Source organism: Vulpes vulpes, chromosome 12 (assembly GCF_048418805.1).
Source record: "Vulpes vulpes isolate BD-2025 chromosome 12, VulVul3, whole genome shotgun sequence".
Lineage (NCBI taxonomy): Eukaryota > Metazoa > Chordata > Mammalia > Carnivora > Canidae > Vulpes > Vulpes vulpes.
Genome location: NC_132791.1, coordinates 57,097,097 through 57,117,184, shown reverse-complemented (window position 1 = coordinate 57,117,184; position 20,088 = coordinate 57,097,097). Strand labels below are relative to the sequence as shown.

The following is a 20,088-nucleotide window of genomic DNA, read 5'->3' as shown; positions in this document are numbered from 1 at the left end:
TGAAACTGGCCAATGGGACTACCTGAATTTTTAGCAGGGCAGGGCTGGCAGGGCTCTCCAAAACCGTAGTCTGGATTGGCACAGCAGCATTCAGACTTGGTCACCGCACCAGGGAAAGGACGGACACACACTCCCTTCTTGATCCCACCGTAGCATGTACTGCGCATGTGAGTATCTAAAAGGAGGTAAAAGAACAATGATTCGAAATGTTGATGGAGATAAAGAGATTTCAAAGCTGAGGGCTTCTTTTCACCTAAGTGGCTACTAGATGGGAAACTTCTAGAGGGCACCTGCCACTTCTCTTCTTCTTTCACTGGCTATCTTATACTCAAAATGACACGTGTTATTTCCACTTTGGAATTTCTCAGGAACAATGAAGTGCAGGATGGTAAACAACCTTGAGAGGACACTACTTGGGAGAAATTTCTTACTTCAACTTTCTGAGTTAGAAGGCTTTTCTTGCCAAGCCCCAGTTGACTACTGTGACTGGGTCTTAATCTCAGACTCACAAAAAAGCCAGGTGTAAAAATAAAAGCCACTGCTGTGTGTCCTCAGTGTTGTGTTTAGTGGCTCTACAGACATAATCTTGTTAAACATTCTGATCACCAACTCCATAGGACAGTGATCATTATCCATATTTTAGAGATGAGGAAGACAAGATTCAGAGGGATTCTGTAAGTAGCTCCACGTCCTAGACTACCCACTGCTCAAGCTGGAGTTTATACTCAGGCTACATGACTTCCAACGCTCTTCCTGTTCCTGTTGTGTCATGCTATGTCCCGAAGAAGCATACCCTGCTTAGGCTCTTGCTCTGAATTCTCATAAAATATGCTACAACTTTATGAGACAGTAAATGGTGAACTATAAAAAACGAAGATCACCAGAGAGGCCAGAGAAGCAGCATGATTTTTAAACAGTATGCTGACATAGTTATTCACAACTTGTTAGAAATAACTTCATCTACTTATTATAGAGAGTAACCTACTGAGTCACCTACTGCTTATGATCTGGTGATGTTTCTCATTAAAATAGTGAGATTTACAGCTGCACTAGAAAATGAGATGTGTGAATGCTCACATGGAAGAGGACATGAGATTTACCACAACCATCCTAGAGAGAGGACATGTTGTCCCCTTCTGCTTCTGCTGAGATGAAGTCTGGCAAAGTCAGCTCCAAGTTATGTGTAAGAGTAGGACTTGACTCAAAGACAAATATGCACTAATAGAAGAACATAGTTTAGGATTTACAATATGATTTTTGTGAGTTCCTAGAATGACATCTATCACCTCAGAAGGCATCAAAGAACAGTTAAATTTATTTCTGTGTTCATGTTGAGAACATGATCTTCATACAATTTTTAAAAGCAAGTTGATAAAAAGCTATGGTACTCACTGGAAGAGTGAGACACATTGTATACTGGTATGGGTTACAGATTAACAAAGTTGTTTAGAATACCCAACACAAGAAGGTCCATGGAAGAGAAAGTAATGTACCATATGTGTAGGTTTTGGGAACATGAATTGTCCTGGGTTCTGGTCCCTGTGTGATGGATCTTACCTAAAATATTTAACACTTTTCTCATCCATTAAATAAGGACAGAATTTATACCATAAATGAGAGTTGTTTGTGAAGCACAAAGCACAGTATGTGAAACACATAGGAAATAGTCAAAAAACATGATGACTACTTTACTTCTCTCTTCTATTTTTCATGAGGACAGTCAACCTTTAACTGTTCAAAGGCACCAAATTGGAATCTTAGTTCATTTTAACTAAGACACTGCTCATAGGTGGACAAAGGAAGAGGCATTGAAAGCACCATCACACACTGGTGCAGCCACTCTGGAAAACTGTGTGGAGGTTCCTCAAAGAGTTAAAAATAGACCTGCCCTACGACCCAGCAATTGCACTGTTGGGGATTTACCCCAAAGATTCAGATGCAATGAAATGTCGGGACACCTGCACCCCGATGTTTCTAGCAGCAATGGCCACAATAGCCAAACTGTGGAAGGAGCCTCGATGTCCATCGAAAGATGAATGGATAAAGAAGATGTGGTCTATGTATACAATGGAATATTACTCAGCAATTAGAAACGACAAATACCCACCATTTGCTTCAACGTGGATGGAACTGGAGGGTATTATGCTGAGTGAAATAAGTCAATCGGAGAAGGACAAACAGTGTATGTTCTCATTCATTTGGGGAATATGAATAATAGTGAAAGGGAATATAAAGGAAGGGAAAAGAAATGTTAGGAAATATCAGGAAGGGAGACAGAACATAAAGACTCCTAACTCGGGGAAACGAACTAGGGGTGGTGGAAGGGGAGGAGGGCGGGTGTTGGAGGGGAATGGGTGATGGGCACTGAGGTGGACACTTGACGGGATGAGCACTGGGTGTTTTTCTGTATGTTGGTAAATTGAACACCAATAAAAATTAATTAAAAAAAAAAAAAAGAAAGAAAGCACCATCACATAAATATTTTGGTGCGGGCCTGGACCTAAACACTGCTGAGCTGTTATCTTTTCTGTGTTGTCAAATTTCTCCATGACTTTTCTTAATTAAAGAATAGAATTTTTAAAGGATTTTCTCAGGTTCTACAATTGCTGGTAAAGTATGCATAGATGCAAAATGTTAATTTTATTCTTTTTTTCTTTAGTGTCAACTTTTCTTTATTGCTTAAAGTAGCAACTCCAAGACATCTATGCCCTACAGGTGAGGCCACTCTTCTAGTTTAATAAAACAATAATAACTGCAATAGCTAATTTATTGGGCATGTTAAATTCCAGACACTATTCAGAGCTTTGTATAAATAAATCTAATACTAACTTATTTAATTCTCAAAAAAACTAATGAGGAAAGGAGGCAAAGAAAAGTAATGTACCTTGCCCAAGTCCATAGAGCTATTAAGGACCATAACTAGGATAAAGAAAATTAACCTTTCAGCTAACAGAAGTGTCCAACAGTGTTGATAATGATATCAAAATACTCTTAAGCTAATGTAGGGAAAAAGGAAACTTAAGCTGAATTCCCAAGGGGCTAAATATCAAATAACGAGGTGAATTTTGAGACTATATCCTGAAGGAAGTGGATATGGGAAATCACTTGCCAGGTCCTGAAAACCCTCCCAATATAGACGACATCATTTGAAACAGTGACAATTAAGAGAGGACTTTTTGAGGAGGAATTTTTTTTTTTGTCAAGAGATAGATTATGCGTTCATGAGTTCGGGGTGCTTCCATCCTCACCACTGGTCCCAAGAGAACTTTCCAGGGACTCAAAGACAAATATGCACTAATAGAAGAACATAGTTTAGGTGAAGAGCTTTGTGCCCGGCTCTGCCTGGGATTCCTACAGGCAGAAGTGAGTGGCTGTAATTCCTACTGGAGGAGCAAGTGACATCCACCTCTATTCATAAGGTTAACAGGGCAAAGGATGGCATGCCACTTGGATTAGGCATGGGCCACATGAAGAGAGGGTCCTAGGGACTCCTGGGTAGCTCAATGGTTGAGCATCTGCCTTTGACTCAGGACGTGATCCTGGGGTCCTGGGATCAAGTCCCACATCGAGCTCCTTGTGGGGAGCCTGCTTCTCCCTCTTGCCTATGTCTCTGCCTTTCTTTCTGTACCTCTCATGAATAAATAATAAAATATTTTTTATAAATAATAAAATATTTATTTTATAAATATTTTAAAAATATTTATTTTATAAATATTTTAAAAATATTTATAAATAAAATATTTATATTTAAAATAAAATATTTAATAAAATATTATTTTATAAATAATAAAATCTTTTAAAAAAAAAAAGAGAGAGGGTCCTAAAGCAATGGCATGGAGGTGAGACAATCAGAGAGAGCCTCTGAAATGGATTGCTAAAAGACCAGAGAGTGGGCCAGGAGGGCCCCCAGGAGAAAAAGGCAGTGTCTGCATCTCAGGAAGGGCAGCTGAATGCTTCCAGAGGAACTATGAAAGGAAGGGATGCTTTAAACACTGGGGTAGCCCAGAAACCTTGAAGCTATCCTAGGAAAGTCACCAGTGCTTCTGTCTTCTCACCCTTCCTCCTGCACTTTGATCCTTGTGGAATCAGAAAATATCTTGCTCAAGAATGTCTGAGCTTGCAAGAGAAGCTGTAACTTCAAGTCAGGTTTAGAATATTATTATATGGTACCAGGCATTCTAATTTATTAATTTAGATTGTTTTCGTTACATAGATTTAAGAATAGTAAAGTTAGGGGATCTCTGTGTGGCTCAGCGGTTTAGCGCCTGCCTTTGGCCCAGGGTGTGATCCTGGAGACCAGGATCAAATCCCACATCGGGCTCCTTGCATGGGGCCTGCTTCTCCCTCTCCTTGCCTGTGTCTCTGCTTCTTTCCCTCTCTCTGTGTCTCTCATGAATAAATAAATAAAATCTTAAAAAAAAAATAATAGTAAAGCTATAGGGTTGCCTGGTTTTTCTTCCTTACTTATTGGGTAAATAGCTTCTACTGAGTAAATTTAAAGATACATTTTAAAAGGACGGAAGAGACTAAATATAGTTGCCTTTTCTTTCTGTCCTGCCTATGTGTCATGCTTCTTCAACATACTAGTTACAGTAATAGTTTAACAATTGTAATAGTAATAGTTTCTGAAGATAAAAACCGACATCTCAGTGTCTAAGGAAACAAAAATACATAAAAGATAAATCTAAAATTGAAGCACTAATCCTAACAATAATTCATAGTAGTGATTCATCTCTAACTTCAAGAATCAACACATCTCAAAGGCATCACCAAAGGCAGAAGAGATGAAAAAAAATCTAGCATGTTATGGGAACAGCAATATATAATTTTAGACACAGAACAAATGGTGTTTTCAAAAACTTTAATTGACCACAACTGTGAAAACCTGAAGGCTTTCCAACAATGTCTGATACCTTTTCAGTATGTGGATGAGAAAATGCAGATTTGTGTTTGAAACACGGAATTTCTTATAACTACTCCTAGATTGGTTGCTTAACGGAAAAATAATTTCTTCCTCCAAAACTGGTTTTTATACTCATCATAGATTTCAACAGAATCATCTAGGTAAAGGAAGGGGGCAAGTGCATTCATTAAAGTCAGTGAAAATAGCTCTCGTAAGCAGGAAGGAGGTACATTCTTCTGGCTGCTGTATTTAAAATACCTCTGAACCAAGTGCTGACAATCTTGTAAGCTGAAATAAATCCTAGACTGGAGACAGTGGATGAACTTAAGTGGACAGATTATTTCCATCTGCTGTTGCTTTTTTCCCCTCCCCCTCCCCCTTCTTTCAGGGCCCAAATGTTTTGATTGTCATAGAGAAAAGTATTATCATCTATATCTAAGAAAGAATTTCATTTCTCTCACCTATGCTCTTAAAGCAATGAGTTTGCAGACCTTTTACTGAGTCACCTGAAAAACGGAGGGTGCACAATGGCTAATGCACCCTAGGGATCCTATGAAAGCCCTCTGGAGAAATAAGTGAATTAAGCTTTTACAACTAACTCATTCTGCTGGTGTCATCAGGACATTATGGTTGGGTTCTAAAATGCTAATGACATTTGTGATTTGTCTGCCTCTTTAAAGCTGATGCCTACTAACCCTGGTTTGCATGGAACCCATTTGGGAAGAGCACCCTCTTAAAAACAGTGAAGTTATTGGGAACGGTTTATTTTTTTAATTTATTTTTTATTTTTTATTTTTTTTGGGGAACGGTTTAGAATAAAATATATATTCTCTCTCACACTCTTCCGTTTCTATAGTTAGCTGCACAGTGATGAGAAAAAAAAACTATGTGAAAACATTTCTACCTTCTGATATAAGTCCAAGTTCTACAGAAGTTACTTACATTTTACAGTGTGTTTGAGTAAAAACAGGGTTTATCCCCATTTCATATCTTATTTGTTTAAAATTACAAAATCTAAATCTATTTTTACATAAAGACTCAGTCAGCTAACATTATCAAGTACCTTGATTTGAGGATACCTTTTCTTTTCCAACATTTCTGACTTGCATCTTATCAGAGCCTTCTGCAAGGAGCTTGCTGGGCTCACTGTACATTTTTTTTTAAACCATTTTACTGAGGTGTAATTCACATACCTAAGAGTTTACCCATTTAAGGAATATAATTCAATAGTTCTTTAAAAATATATTCACAGATACATATACCCATCACTACAACTGGTTTTAGAACATTTCACTATCTCAAAAATGCCTTTAGCCCTTAACCTCTTTGGCACCCTTGCCCTCTCTTCTCTAAGCAACAATAATCTGCTGTGTTTCTGTATGTTTGTTTGCTTTGGATATTTCATATGAATGGAATCATATGCTACCTGGGATTTTGTGAGTGGCTCCTTTCACCGAGCATAATGTTTTCAAGGCTCATTCATACTTGCGCATTTATCAATACTTACTTCCTTTTTATGGCTGAATAGTTCTCCATGGTACGGATCTGTCTTTGTTTTTCCAAGATCATTTGGACACTGGGGCCATTACAGAATGGTTCACTTACCCACACACACACGTCCATCTACACCCACAGCCAGACCTGGGGGACAGTCACAGCGGAAGGACCCTTCATTGTTGATGCAGTGCCCATTCATGCATATTCCCGGGGTCTGGCATTCATCAACATCTGCCCAGAGAGAAGCACAACCCAGGCCATTACTGGGTAAATTTAATATTATTACAGAGTTCATCTGTTGTCACCACTCTAGACTGTCAATCTTTTGTTTTCCATTGTATAATTTGTGGAAGGACACACAGATGTGATAACAAATCTTTTATCTAGATACAACTCTTTCAAACACATTTTCAGAAGGAATGACTGAAACCTTACCCAGTAGGGGGAAAAAAGAGCCTCACACACTCATTTTTCATTATTTATCTGCCGATTTCATTTAATATTAAATTATACTTAATTCAAGTTAATTAAATGAAACTCATTCTTAAAACTAAGGTAAATGTTTGTCATTACCTTTTATTTACACTTACATAAAATTCAAATAAAGAGAGATGCTGTTTGAATATTAAGCTGATCCTTTCATAGTAACAAAATAGGGGACCATCTCTCTCCCTCTCTCTTTTTTTAAAAAAAGGTTTATTCATTTATTTTAGAGAAAGAGTGAGCATGGGTGTGGGGAGAGAGGAGTAGAGGGAGAGGGAGAGAGAATCTCAAGCAGACTCCCTGCTGAGTGTTGAGCGCAGAGCCCAGTGTGGGGCTCGATCTCACCACCCTGATATCATGACTTGGGCTGAAATCAAGAGTCAGACTCTCAACTGACTGAGACACCCAGGTGCCCCATGGGGCATCTGTCCTAATTTTCAACCTGCTCGAGTTTAATCAAATATAACCCAACAATGAATGGCTTCCCTGAAAGGCAAAAATAGTCTTCAACACAGGCCACCAAATCACGAACATTTTAAGATTTGCAGATTATAGTATCTATAGTAAGGAAATAAATTAAAAAATTCCAAGACAACAGAAACTGTTGAGGTCATATTTATATGTGTATGTAAGTTTCTTAGGCAATGCTAAAATAAAGTTACATGCTGTAATGTAACACTAAACCCTGGAACATAACACAAAATTCAAATCCTGTCTTGAGACATCTCAGTCATAAGTTGAAATAAAAAAACTACAACATTTTTATTGAATAGTATATTCCCCTTTCTCAAATAGTCAAGACAATATTTTTTATTCAGAAACACAAAAATCAGTCTTGATCTTTCTCTTTTCAACTCTCTTTCTCTTGGAATTTCATTGCAATTACAGGAATTAGCTATAAGTATTACTTGGTATTCAGATAAGTTTGTGCAATTGAAGGTAGAAAGGATTCAAAGAGTTGATTTCATCTAAAAGGAGAAAACTGAAAAAAAAAAGAAGCAAAATTTGCTCCATCTTACTAAATTCTAATTGTGAGTATAAACTAGATATAATCTTATTCATTTCCAAGAGGCACTTCTTTTGCTTACTAAAATTATTGCTAGAGCTTAGTCTTCAAAATGGCTTCATAAATAAAACTGACAGGAACATTCAAATTATTTCTTCAGTTAGTCGATACAAGATTTTTAGATAATGATATAATGATTTTTAGATTAGTTTATGGAAAATATGTAATAACAAAATAAGTAATGAATGATAGTGGAAAATCTAGTTCTCAGAGCACAGAAATAAAAACCTTTCAAAATTTTTTCTTTTTTTTATTTAGGCAAAGAGTACAGAGAAATTACTTCTACATTGTCTCTTCCTGACTTGCTAGAACCAATCTGTCATTCCCTTAATTTTTCCTACACCATTGTTATTTTTGTAAAGATATTACTGTTCCCTAGACCACAATGTGTGTTTTTCTAGGAAGCTTTAGACACCTGCCTTACTGAATTAGAAAGAGATGTGAATAATATGAAATCCACATGAAGAAACTGAAGTAATTCTTGCATGATTCATTCAAATAAAAAAGATGGTTTCAATCATGGTTACTTTCCTATCTCAAAGCCATACATACCAGTACAGTAACGCCCATTTGGAGCCAAGACAAATCCTGGTTTGCAGATGCACTTGAAGCTACCATCTTCATTAATGCACATCCCATTCAAACACATGTTGGTAGTTGTACATTCATCATGATCTGCAGGAGAGCAGAATGACTTACACCATGGCCTTGGGGGAACTGGTTCCCTCTCCTTCCACAAATAACCACCAATCATATTCCACTACATAAATGAACCATGTGCTCATTGATTTTTTTTTCTAATGTGAATGCCAACCAAGTGAGAGCAAAGAGGGTGGAGAATGTGAAGGACCTTTAGTATAAGGGATATATATAAAGGAAAAAAATTAAGTAAATGTTGTGCTTAGTTGTTATTAAAGCCACATGAAAAGAGCTTTACTTTGATTAGCAAAAATGCTTATATGATTTCAGGGGGGAGTTTCTTCCGTAAGGGAGAATACAGCAATGATAAATGTCAATGCAAGTGGAATGATCTGGATTTCCATTAGTGGGTGAAATACAGTGTGTTGCTGTGTGAATAGAGTATTTCTGTGGGATGCTGGTATCTACTTCACTGCCAGACATCACCAGGACCTCAAATTTAGAGATTTGTTTATCACATATGCCAAACATTTCTATATTCACCCAGACTGGAGGTCAGGAGGAGACCTTTTCTGATCTGTTGGTGTTGTAATGGCAAAATGTAATATTCTGTAGGTGCTAAAACTACCACCAAGAAAAACCGCTACTTATAATTAAACATATACCACACAGAAAATTTCCAGAAGCAGGAAATTATTCATTGTTATAACATTTCTAAACAATCCATCCTTTGACTTTGTTTTGTGTTAAATGCATTTGTATTTTACCTAAGTCATCTAAAGTATTCTTATATGTGTGTTGCATAAGCTTTCATGGAAATAGTATATATGGTTTTAAATAAAAATGTATATCCTTTAAAAATCTTTTGCAAGGGGGCAGGCAATTTCCATACCAACACAGTTTTTTCCATCTGTAGTTAATTCAAAGCCAGCGTTGCAAATGCACTGGAAACTTCCATCTGTGTTCACACACCGGCCGTTTTTACAAAGAACCCCATTCTGGATGCACTCATCAATATCTGGGACAATGAAAAATGGCCAAATATTATTCTTTTACAATAACCACAGATAAAAACAGTAAGATAATAAATGTGATGTTCAATATTCAATTTTTTACATGTAATATCTAAGATCATGTTGCTTCTTTAGACAAACTTCCATCTGTCACCAGATTTTTTTTTTATAGTCTTGACTTGTAGTAGCTGAAGAGGAAAAGAAAGAGAAAAATGGGATGGGGTGTGCTGGGAGGCTAGATGAGGGTGGACAGTGCAGTTCAAAGACTGGTGCAAATATTTTGGACACAATGTTGGAAGATATCTAAAGCTATTGAGTAAGAACACAATAACTTCAAACTACCTGGGTTAAGAGCAACATGATGAAGACTGCTAGGCAAGCTTAGCCAAGCAACTACCCATGAATGAGTAGGAAATGAAAAAGAAGATAAGCAGAGTCATCTACAGAAAGAATTCTGCAATGAATTAGCAGTGAGAGAGTGTGGAGGATGGTGGACGGGGAGTATGGCAACAAAACTGTGAATCAAGATGAGGCCTGACTTGGTGTTGGAGTACATGTGAGGTTCAAAGAAAACAGTAGTTGAAAACGCCTATAAATCTTAAGCTCCGTTAATCAGAGAGCAGGAAGACTACCGATGTTACTTGGAGAAAGGAAGCGGTGTTCTAAGGAAGGAAGACAAACTGAATTTTCTGCAAAGTCCGATATCATGTTGCCAGGGTTATACATGCAAACAGTGTTCATGCATAAAGGAAGCACATCTGAGGGGAGTATAAAATAAATCTGTAGTAATGCAACAGCACTTACTTCATTCCACGTCTTATTTTAATAAATTTACTTTTAACCTCAACAGCCCGGGTCACTATATTTCATGGAACATTTTCATATGTGAATGCAAACTGCCTTACCAATGCATGCTTGCTTAGTAGGAGTCCTCTGGAATCCAGCATGACATTTACAATAATAGGATCCAGGTGTGTTAACACAATCTCCATTAGTGCAGGGATTTGATGTGCATTCGTCAACATCTGTGAGCAGCAAAAGAAACCATTACAGACTTCACTCCATTCCTAGAAATGTTTGTTTAAAGTACATTTAGGCCTCCCAAATTTGAGAGAAGGCCAGTCAGTGGTAATAGTCTAAAGAGTGGAGTATTTATAAATGAATGAAAATTCCTCTCTTCAAATACAGAGGCCAGTCTAGAGATTTACAAAAATATTGCATATTGGAAAGCATAAAGGAATTTGCTTTAATCAAGAAATAATGATTTTTCAGTTTGAAAAATGCACAGTGATTAAAAACTCTGAAAAGATTTTTTTTTAAGCTGACTCTGGAAACACATAGCCATGAGTTATAAAAGGCTCTAACACTTATACGTAGCAATCTGGGCAAGTTAATAGTCTCCTCAAAGCCTTGTACAGTATTGGAAACCCAAGAAAGATGTTCAAAGATATATATTTATAGATTTATGCTGTCATTTTCATTAGTTTTAAAGAAAGAAATTGACAGATTGTGGAATTTCTTTATTATGTCCTCAATTAGATATGTAACTATATATGCACTGAGGCTTGGTTGTTTGATATAACAGAAGGTGGAACAGAAAATGGAAATTAATTTGAACAAAGTCTATTACATTCAGCAGCCTTGGGTTTCTTTAGGATCTTACAATGGACACAGGAAATTTTTGCATAAACCAAGTTCAATGCAAATACTAGCTCAGATCCTAAATGTGAGAAACATTACTGTTTTTCATTCAAGCTCTCCTAAGGCTTGATTAAATGCAAACCCATCGCAGAATTTAGGGACTTTAAGACCAAATGGCGGACTGAACAGTTTGGACTGCTCAGAGTCCAGACAAATTACACATGCCAGAGTCAGAAAAAGTTAAATTCATCTTCTCTCAGCAATGCCCACTAAATATAATTTTAAATGCTAGTAAATTGAAAACTTTGCTGGCTGGTGAGGGCATAATGACTTGCCATTTCATATACATGTAGAAGCTATTAACATATACAATTTCAGCTAAATTGGAGAGCACAACAATCAAATGAATTCACAGGTTTACCATTTTAATAAACAGATTACTGCTTTCACAGATGTTCTTAAAAAATGAACTGTAATCTATCAAACTCACCAACCTCATTTATATAAACATTCAGACTAAATGCAATTAAGCCCTCTCTGGTAAAGGAGGGGAACAAAAAAAATCTCATAGCAAATTAAATCAAAACAACAGAGAATAACAGGATTAAATGCTTTTTCAATTCATCCAAGGGCGCCTTCAGCCCATTAAGATTAACTTACATTTAAACTTTTGGTTGATAACATCAATTCTACTGAGCCAAAGGAATGAAGCAAAATGAGAAAAGACAGAGTTCAGAGCATTAGCAAGCATATAAAGTATACTTTGGACTTTCGAATAGTAATTATCACCTTGAGTTTGCAGTTGAAAATGACTTAAATTCTGGTAATATTCTGGTAATATTGAAATGCAACAACTAAAAACATGTTTCAGAAGCTTGCTTGTAAAGCTGTTCACTGTAAAACTCAATTCTAGTGAAGAACATGACACCATGCACCCAACCCCCTCTCTTGAGGTAAACTTTCCAGGAAGCCAGGTTAACTTTTCAGGGCCTTTTCCTTCCTTGAGAACCTGTTTCCAAGGCCTCTCAGTGCTAGGACAGCTCTGCTAATTATTTTGCCATTACAGTCATAATTCATTTCTATTTCCTTAGCCCCTTAGAGATCACACCAAGGGTGACAGAAAGATAGAGTAGTTCACTGACTTATTTCTTCTTTAGAAGTGAAAACACTCACCAAAAAACTATTAGTGCATTTAAAATACATGACTTTCAAATCCCATTTGTTTTGGGGATTACTGTAAGATTTTAAGTTGTAGACTAATCACAAATAACCACTGTCATGTTATGAAATGTACACTTCATGGCTCCTGATTCTGAGGTGTCACAGCCTAGTACTTCCAAATGATCACCTTTGTTTTGCCTTGTGTAGAGGAATGGGAGTACTTAAACATTACAGTCTGTGCACTTTAGTTTCTTCCTATTGGGACTGAGTATTCTTAAGCAAAATTCACAGGATTTTTAAACTCCTAAAATAAATGAAATAATTGAATGAGGTTGATTATCAAAATGGTTACATTCTCAGATACTGTTGGGTGTTGGTGTAAGGATAGTATTCTTATAAAATGCTACTAATAATAGAAATCATAATAAAGAATAATAATACTTTTCAAGTATTTTATATTCCAATTTAGCCAACACTTAATTGGCAAGGGCTCTAAGATTACCTCTGGCCCAAAAGAAACAGGAATTATTTCTTACTATCCCAAAACAGAATGATGTGAATTGAATCAAATCCTATTGCTAACAGTTGTTTGTCTTATGTAGACATAAAAGAGTTGCAGAAATACATTTGATAGCAGGAAAAGGAGAGAAAAACATGGTAAGTAAATAGAACATTTTCAGGTCTCAGGACTACTTCTTATAATAGCAAAATGGATGTGATTTTATTTTCTTTGTCTGTGATCCTTTAATAGAGTTATTATCTTTTCACGTTATGACACTTCATCAGTATCTAACACAAGTTCCCAAACAGCAGGGGCAATTTGTTATTCCTCAAAACAGTACAAATTAGTTACCACTCTTATCTTGGGCTCCTATAAATTAAAACACTAGATAACTTATATCTTTTTAACTTTTTCTGATATCCTAACCTTATTATTTATAACCTCAAACTTATACAGAGTACTGAATTAAAAATACTAAAAACTAGGGCATCTGGATGACTCCATCAATTAAAGCAACCGACTCTTGGTTTCAGCTAAGGTCGTGATCTCGGGGTCATGGGATTAAGCACCACATTAGGCTTCAGGTTTAGCTCAGAGTCAGCTTGAGACTCTCTCTCCCTTTCCTTCTGCCTCTCTCCCCTGTTCACTCACTCTCTCTTTCCCCCAACCTCTGAAATAAATAAATAAATCTAAATAAATAATAAATAAACCTAAACTTCACTTGGGTTTTAACTTTGCAGGACAGGAGGATGAGATCAATCTAGAATGCAACTGTTTGTAATACTGCTTGGGTAAAATACACAAATTTGAGATATATTAACACATTAACTGTACAGACATGCAATCCCAATGCTACTTTAGACAGTTTATGAAAGCATCCGTAGCAGCCCTTCTCACATGAGTTTCAGAAAAATAAGGACCTATTATTACCTTTGGACATTCACTTTATGTGATTAGCTCACATCCTCTGCATCTGGAGTTATACTACCTTTGCATCACCCTTGGGAAAATTGAAAAAATGGTTACTGAAATCACTTTCTGCAGGACTAAATTTACTAAAGGAACCCTTGTTGAGGAAGCTGGTTGGAAGAATGACTCCAGAAACAAAATTTGTGATCCTTAAAGATAGTTCATTTTATATCAATGGTTCACAAAATCCCCCAGAGTACAATTGTTTTATTAGGTAGAAAAAAGTACATGTGGATGCTTATATGAAATAAATGGTGGTCTTTGGCTATTTTGCAGAAAAGATTAAAATTTTGGCCTACTTTTATTTACTGGTTAGTGCATCATGAAGTGACATATGAATGCAAATATTAATAATAATAAAAGAATCAAATTTCAGTTCGATACACTGTAATTTTATATGTATGTATGAGAGAAGATATTTTATATATTGTATACTTACAATCATGTTTTCTGGTAGGAAAGTCAATTTCAAGTCACATAATAATAAATATATCCATATTTCATGGTATTCCACTCCCCACCCACCCCGGTCTATCACTTAAACAAACATCCAGTAGTATCAGATAAGCCAGGGCTGCTGCATAGGGTTATACCCTAAATAACCCTGGGGTGTGACATTTATACATAAATGTGACCATTATGTGAATGGTCCCTTTATAGTTGTGCAGTGCAAAACCTGTGTAACTGCAAGGATCGTGAGTTAAAGGTTACTTAATCATTCTCAACTGTATGTAGTTTAGAATGATTAGTTTTTCCAAAACATATTTGGCTCACATTTTCCTTCATAATCATAGTACACTTAAAGCTTTTCAGTTTATCCTGGCAAAATTTGATACTCTCTGTTCCTGTTCATCTATATGACAGAAAACTGGAATCCAAATCAGGTATTTAGGGTTATGCTAATTACAAAGCATATACATTATCATTTGCTAAACTACTCCTAAACTAAAACTACTCTCAAGAGGTCATCAAAACCCTCTTCATCATAAAATCCAATAGCTTTTTCGGCCCTCATTATATTTGATTTTTCTGCCACATTTCACACTTGTCACTACTTTTCAAAGGGTATCCTTGCATAGCTTCAGTGACATAATACTTTCTGGAATTATTTTGCTATCTCATCAATGGCATCAGCAAATTTTCTTTAGTGGGACTCTGTCGCTGTGGCAGAGGGTTCTAGCCACAGTACTACTATTATCTTTCCACTCTTGCTGTGGTTCAGCCTGGGTGATAATACTCACCCTCAAAGTTCTAACAGCCACTTGTACATCACAGATGCCTTGATTTATAACTTCAGTTCTGAACACTCCTCTTAGCTTTAGACCTTTATAACGCAATGCCTTAGATACCTAACACTCAACATGTCCCTCACCTGGGGCATGTTGACTCCTCACCTATCTCGTCCCAATCTGTACCTACCTTCCTCAGCATGGTAATGACCACCATATACCTAGTGCTGCTCAGCTAAGAAGGAAGGAGAAAGGGAGGCAGACACAGAAATCATAATATACAGGTCAGGAAAAACTGAGAGATTTATAAAGGGGTTATTTGAGCAGGAGGTGCACACAGGAGACACAGCTTGGAAATTAGCTTTGCTTCAGAAGACTTTCTTTTAAAATGATTTTCACTCTAATTTGTCTCTACAGTCTTAAAGCTATGAAAAAATGAAGGATTAAAGAATCATGAGCTTACCTATGCAGTCCCCGTTTGAATCCTGCTTATATCCCATGTTGCATTCACATCGGTAGCTAGACACAGTAGGTATGCAACGCCCATTTAAACAGAGATTAGCATGGTGCTTACAGATATCTATCGTCTGGTTCAGAATAGCTACAGAAAATCAAAGTAAAAATGGTATTTCAGCATTACAACATGCAGCACTTTTATTAAAGTTGAATTTTTAAAAGGTCTGTTCATTAGGTGTACATATCAAAGGCTCACATTATTCTCTATTTTATTAAAACTTGAATGTTGAGGATCCAAAAACAATTCCTGAGACACATGGTTGTAATGTGCATTTGTTAAGTTATACATCTGGAAACTGTGCCCATAATGATGTCTTTTCAAAATTTCAGCAATGTTCTACTGTACATTTGAATGCTTTCCATTTCTTTTTCTCTTTCTTTTCTTTTCTTTTCCTTTTCTTTTCTTTCTTTCTTTCTTTTGTAACTGTGCTGAATATTCAGATATAGCAAATAGGCTATATGCCAAAAAGAATAAACATAACACTGTAGGACATCATTAAATATTATTAGCAAGAGCAGTTCTTACAAAAAGAACGAACTTAAATGTCAAGTACACCAATGCCAGTTCTGGCCTGAAGCCCAAGTTATTCAACAAAAAATAAAAAAGGGTGAGGAAAAGAAAGATATTTCATTAAAATATTTGGATAGGCACAGAGCAAGACTTGTTCAGTTTATCTCAGTTGAGAAATGGTTCTGGAAAATAATTCAAGGGGTGTATGAATAGGGCAACTCCAAACAGCCAAATGAAATACACTGGAACCAAAAACATGCTCTTTAATGGCGTCATCTGGACTGGAGTATGACCATGCTCTCATCTTTATTTTCAAAGAGGGTCACTCTTCTTTTCTCCAATTTAGAAAGTTTATGGAACATAAAAATAATATTTTCCTAAGAATTTTTTACTACTACTTTATATTTTAGAACCTGAAAGGGGTTTTAACACACACACACACACTCACACACCTTTTGAAAAAAAAGTTAGGTATCATAATATCACTTAAGGCAGAAAACTAAAGAATCTACACAAAAAGCGAACACTCACTTAGTCCAGTGATTATGGGCCCCTGTCCCCCGGCCCCTACACCAGCTCCCCCAACTCCAGGTGAAAAGCCATTGCCTCCAGGGATGGGGATGAAGCCTGTCCCTCCTGGGCCATAGCCATTGCCACTTGGGGCAAAGCCATTCCCCCCAGTGCCTCCAGGTCTGGAACCAGCACTCCCTGGAATGCCTCCTATTGGAAGTCCATCCATGCAAAGTCTGCGATATTCCTCTAGAAGAAAAGAAAAGCCAGGTAAAAACAGATGCATGGCCTTCTACATGATAAAATCAATCTGTATACTGTAAGAACATTTTGGCTTATCTATATTATTTGATCTGATTAAGTAAGGAAGTAAGGTATTATATCTTGATCCAGGTTTTCAAGGCTAGCAGTTGCAGGAAAAGGTATAAATATATTTCAGGGAAGAAAAAAATGAAAATCTGTTCGCCACATTTTATTTTTTTAAAAGATTTGATTCATTTACTTATGAGAGACACAGAGACAAAGAGAGGCAGAGACACAGGCAGAGGGAGAAGCAGGCTGCATGCAGGGAGCCTGACATGGGACTCAATCCCGGGTCTCCAGGATCACATCCTGGGCTGAAGGCGGCGCTAAACTGCTGAGCCACCAGGGCTGCCCCTATTTGCCATATTTTAACTGAGTTGCATAAGCAAAGACTTGTCTATATGTGCATTTTGATTTCATGTACCCAAGTGCCACTCGTAAAATTCCAGATGGAACTACGAATGCAAGAAATTTACTTAAGTGGATGAAAATTAAAGCACTCAGTAATTCATTCTGTAGATTTGGTTTTATTTGTAAAGTCCTCAGTATCATACCTATAGATTTTTCCCATCTCCTTTCTTTGTTTTATGGTATTAGTATGTAGACTTTAACAGAAAACAGTGTTTAGTTAGCTTTTCAATCTGCTCCTTATTTGTCAAAGTATCAAAACTTAGAGAAAAGAAGCAAGCTCCTTATTTCCTCATTGGTTCTCAGAATTAGAACATCATGTCAGTAGAAATGAAATTTAAGTTAAGCAATTGTTTCAGTATTAACATTACTGTTATATATTACTAGTAAGACTATAAATTTCCAAAATTGTGTACTATACATTAATGGTGCATTTTAAAGCTTTTATTACTCAATTTTGATATTTTATAGCTTAGAAATTTTGAAAGAATGGGCTTTTATCTTTTCTCCGTAACAGTACATATAGATACATATCTTGATAAGCATAGTTCAAAAAGTTTATTTCCATAATACCATAATTTAACATAAAGACAATATGACAAAACATATTGATGTGCCTTTATATGATTGATAAACTTTAATCCTAATTTATCATTTGTATCACATTAATAAGAGGAGCTACTTCTCATTTATCCTAAAGTAATTTCCTGATATGGCCCAGCTATACGGTTAGTTAATACAGCAAAGTGAATGAGAGGTATCCTCCTACCCTTTTATTCTTAACATTCAGGTCATTAAAAAGGGGAAATATCTTCAAGGATTGGGATACTAGAAATTAAGGACACTCCTAAAATAAAATATAAATTAATGTACTTGAATAAACTCAAAGCTCTGAAATGAAAGATCAGGAGATTTTAAAACTGAACTGAAATACTGATGTTCAAAATAATTTTTAAAAAATATTTGCACCAAGACAAGCCATAATCAGGTTTTGGGAATTTTTCTGATATTAATAAAATGGATAAAATCAAAATTGATACAAATAAACAATGCAGCCCTGTCCCTCACAGAAACAGCTCAGTCACACTGAAGACCATAAAAAGAATACACATATGACTTGACTTCAAGGAGGACAGCAAAGTACACAAGCATTGCTAATTTTCCTACCACCACCTGTCCTGAGGGACTAGCACTCAGCTGCTCACCAGAGCCTCTGACAGGACAGGCCTCAGGAATGGTTCCAACACCCCAGCAGCGGCCAGGCTCACAGCAGCATTGCATTTTCGTCATTCTGCCCGGGAGCTCTTGTGCACAGCGACCATTCACCAGGCCCGAGAAACACGTACCTGTTCTCTGATCTGAACATGTGGGAAGAAAACAGAAGGCAAGGCAGAATTATTTCAGGGTCTGGTGTCAATTATTTTACATATCAGAAGAGGCTAAGTGAAGGGGATTATTCTACTTACCTCTATTATACCTATTTATTCTCTTAGTTTCTATGACATTTGTTCATTTCTTCACTTACTTACTGATTGCACATTCACTGAACACTTATTCCATGCTGTACCCCAGGGATATAGAAAGGAAAGGCATGAAGCAGATATATACTCATATTACATTGAGAAGCCAAGCCCAGACAGGCCCAGAGCTTGAAGGAAAGCAAGAATCCAATCCCTGCCTAGATTATCCAATCCCTAGCTGACCTGCAGGTGCATAGTATTGTTTGCCACTGAGAGTTTATGGTTGTTTGTTAACCAAATACCTGACTGATATAGTTGCTATTCTAGACAGTTGATCACAAACAGCTCCTCTGAGACATCTGAGCAGAGACCTGCATAATGTGAGGCATGAACCACTCAGTTATCTGAAGGAAGAGAAGTTCAAAGAAGAAGCAGGGATGGGCCTGATGTGTGTAAAATCAAGGGGCCAATGTGGCCAGAGAAGGAACACAAAAGGGAGCACAGATGACTGAGTTCAGAGGGCAAGACCATGTATAATATTGTAAGATCATTAGAGAAGGATTTTCGGATTTTATGTGGAGTGCTATACAAGTCACTGGATCCTTTCAATTAGAGGATAGATAATGGTTTACTTTTTAAAGATCTCTTGGCCTGTTGACTGTAGTGAGTGCAGGAATGCCAGTGAAGGTAATCAGTAAGGGATAATGGTGGCTTGGATGATGGTGGCAGTGGTGACAATGATGAGAGTGGTCAGAGGACAGACATACTCTGAAGGCACAGCCCAGGGGGAACTTGCTTGGGAGTGCAGTATGAGAGAAAGAGAGTCTTGGAAATTTCCTAAGTTTTTGACTTAAGACAGCTGAGATGGGAAGAAAAGAGGAAAAAGCAAGATTAGGAGATTTAGCACAAGGCTTCTCTTTAAAATCTTTTACATTTGAGATGTTGAATATAGGAACCTAGAACCCAGAGGAATGGTTAGGTTGAAGATGTATACCTATGAATGACCTGTGTACTCATGCAGTTATAAGCCGTGAGGCTGGATAAGATACTTTCAAGAATTAAGGGCAATGGGTTATGCAAATGGTAAAGACAAGTAAAGTAAGGTGAGGACCAAGTTGTAACCATGGGGCCTGGAAAGATGCTATGGTAAGAAGGTTGTGGATTATCTTGCAGCATTGGGTGTAGAGTGGCAATATGATCAAACATGACTATAATAAACATCACCCTAGCAGCAGGGTAGAGAATGGATCATAACAGTAGATAAAGGGTGAAAGACA

The 20,088-nt window shown here is 36.9% G+C and overlaps 1 protein-coding gene across 1 annotated transcript in view; it reads right to left on the bottom strand.

Annotated features, from left to right (window-relative positions):
• Positions 1-20,088, bottom strand: part of FBN2 (fibrillin 2) — a 238,935-nt gene that overhangs the window by 92,217 nt on the left and 126,630 nt on the right. The window contains exons 9-16 of the mRNA XM_072728645.1: positions 18,557-18,709; positions 16,662-16,889; positions 15,567-15,704; positions 10,507-10,626; positions 9,481-9,606; positions 8,502-8,624; positions 6,509-6,631; positions 23-175 (exon numbers count right to left, since the gene is read on the bottom strand). Coding sequence (XP_072584746.1) covers positions 23-175; positions 6,509-6,631; positions 8,502-8,624; positions 9,481-9,606; positions 10,507-10,626; positions 15,567-15,704; positions 16,662-16,889; positions 18,557-18,709 — 1,164 coding nt within the window. The remainder of the gene's footprint in view (positions 1-22; positions 176-6,508; positions 6,632-8,501; positions 8,625-9,480; positions 9,607-10,506; positions 10,627-15,566; positions 15,705-16,661; positions 16,890-18,556; positions 18,710-20,088) is intronic.